Here is a 2,333-nt window from a genome sequence, read left to right on the forward strand (position 1 = left end):
TCTGCTCTCCGAGGGCTCACACCAACGAGATCTATTATGCTGCAACAACGCTTGAGGCAACATGGGAGGGATTAGGCTAATTTTGGGCTTGGAGCATGGAGATGGAAGCACCTTCAGGAGGTGCTTCCCTGCCCTAGCAACCCCATGCTCAAAGCTGGGAGGTTTAAAGATGAGGTAAGCAGAGACAGGAAAGGATTAGCTCCCCAGTGACCATCCACACATGACTTACTCTCAGGCTGTTTCTCGTTAGGAGTTATGGATCTCACAAAGTCCTGAGGTGTCATAAACACCTCCGACTCGCCGTGCTCGTTGATGACCTTCAGCGTGGCAAAGTACCTGAAGATCTTGTCTGGTGTGGAGTAGGCTCTGATCCTGTTCTCATATTCCATCACCTGGAAAGGAAATGTCACCAGCATTACATGTGTTCAGTTCCTCCCCCAGCACCAACCCTCAGCCCTCTGAACGGTTTGCCACAGGACAAGTTCTGTGCAGCAACTCAACTCTTGATCCTTTCACAAACCTATCTTTAGCCTTGGAACAACAATGAGAATTGGACCAGCTGTCCCATGATCAAGAACAAACACTAAAAACCTTTATTATTTACAAGCTTAGACTCTCCATGATGGCAGAGAAAAACCCAACAAACAAACCCCATGAAGGCTATTAAACATGAACATAAAAAAGGCACTGGGACCACATTTGCAAATCTAAAGCAGCTCAACTTTCTAACCACAGTGTTGAAGGGTTTGATTTGGGTTTAATAAAGGAACTAAAAGAGCTGGGAGAGACCTTTACTTTCAAGAAGAGCCCTGGAAAACCTCCTTGGAGCCACAGCTGGTGACTCACTCACCCAAACTCACTTTTTCCTCTTCCCTATCACATTGGAAGAGTTCTGCAGGAACTCTTCTCCCCACCAATGTGTCTCTTCCTAGCTCTGCCAGTAGTGATTACTCTGTACCTAGAACTGGTTTCCCCAGCACACAGACGGAATTAATCAAAGAGAAAGCTTTTCTAAACAAAACCACAACACAAGACCACAAGGGAGGAAAAAGGCCCCAAGACCTACACTTCTTCATGTATCAGAGAAGAAAACTTTCCTCTTTCCTTCAGCTTTTTATTTGTGCATAATATGCCATGTTTAACAGCCCATAATGTTCTTGAAACCTTCAGTACTTCTGGCCTAGAGCCACAGGAGAGGAAAACCCAACCAATGATGTGCTGGAGGAGAACAGGCAAGTTCAAGGGTACTGCCAAGGCAGCTGTGCATCATTTCTGCTTTTGGTCCTGTTTCAGCCTTGCCCTTTAACTCCAACAACTTCCTCACCCTGATGTTTGTCAGACAGAAAACACTCTCTTGTTTTTATTTCTAGGAGAAAACAAGCCAAAACAAAGGTTTTTAATCCCCCAAGCCAGGCTGCAGGAAGGTAACTAGGGGAAAGAAGAACCTCTCTTCTCCACATTTGTTCCAGCTCAGATGAAAACGCAACCAGAGTTGACATTATTTATCATGACAATACCTAAAGCACATTCTCCCTACTCTTAGCATCACCACAGCTCTTCCATAATTCACATGTCCTTGCCTCAACCCCCATAGCCACCTCCCTCCTCCCTGCAGAGGAAGATTTAGTCCCTAGGCCTTCTTACTGTTAGCCTTTGCACCTAGAACCAACAAACCTAATCCTGTTTTTATTGCTTCAGTCCACAAGGTGCTGCAGAGATAGGACACTGCATGCAGGGCAATTGCTTTATTGCGCAGTTAGACGACGTTGTCTCTCAGCTGAACCACAGTTAATGATAGCACCCACTTTCCCAGCTCTCTCTTGCTGTCAAGCTGCACTTTGTCCACTGCTCCTCGTCTGCTGCTCCCACCTGGCAGGAGGCAGCTCATTATGCCCAAGTGATCTTTTGACTTGTGGTTGCAGGCCCATATCTCAGTGCTTCCTGACATCATCTCATGAGCAGCACCACACCCAGCTTAATCACCACAAACACTTGGGTATTTTTACCTTACAGCAAGACAACTAAACCCAACAGCATCAACCCCCAAAACTGAAGCCAAGAGCAGCCAGCACAGACCGCAGCCAGCTCCCTCCATCCATAACTCCCCTTCAATACAGCCTAATTTAGAGCTAAGACTCTGCACTTGGTGAGACCCACCTGGAGTACTGCACACAGATCTCGCATCCCAAACATCAGAAGGACATGGAACTGTTAGAGCAAGGCCAAAGGAGGCCACAAAGCTGATCAGAGGACTGCACCTTCCCTATGAGGACAAGCTGAGAGAGTTGGGGCTGTTCAGCCTGGAGAAGAGAAGGTTGTGTGGAGACCTCAAA

The 2,333-nt window shown here is 46.9% G+C and overlaps 1 protein-coding gene across 1 annotated transcript in view; it reads right to left on the reverse strand.

Annotated features, from left to right (window-relative positions):
- Window positions 1–229: 229 nt before the first annotated feature.
- The window catches only part of LOC103798191 (calcium uptake protein 1, mitochondrial-like), a gene marked incomplete at its 3' end in the record, with an annotated part of 18,561 nt that continues 16,457 nt past the window's right edge, over window positions 230–2,333 (reverse strand). Inside the window, exon 3 of the mRNA XM_009070440.1 lies at window positions 230–392. Within this exon, the coding sequence (XP_009068688.1) occupies window positions 230–392 (163 nt within the window). The remainder of the gene's footprint in view (window positions 393–2,333) is intronic.

The sequence above is a fragment of the Acanthisitta chloris genome, unplaced genomic scaffold (assembly GCF_000695815.1).
Source record: "Acanthisitta chloris isolate BGI_N310 unplaced genomic scaffold, ASM69581v1 scaffold3992, whole genome shotgun sequence".
In the NCBI taxonomy this organism is placed as follows: Eukaryota; Metazoa; Chordata; class Aves; order Passeriformes; family Acanthisittidae; genus Acanthisitta; species Acanthisitta chloris.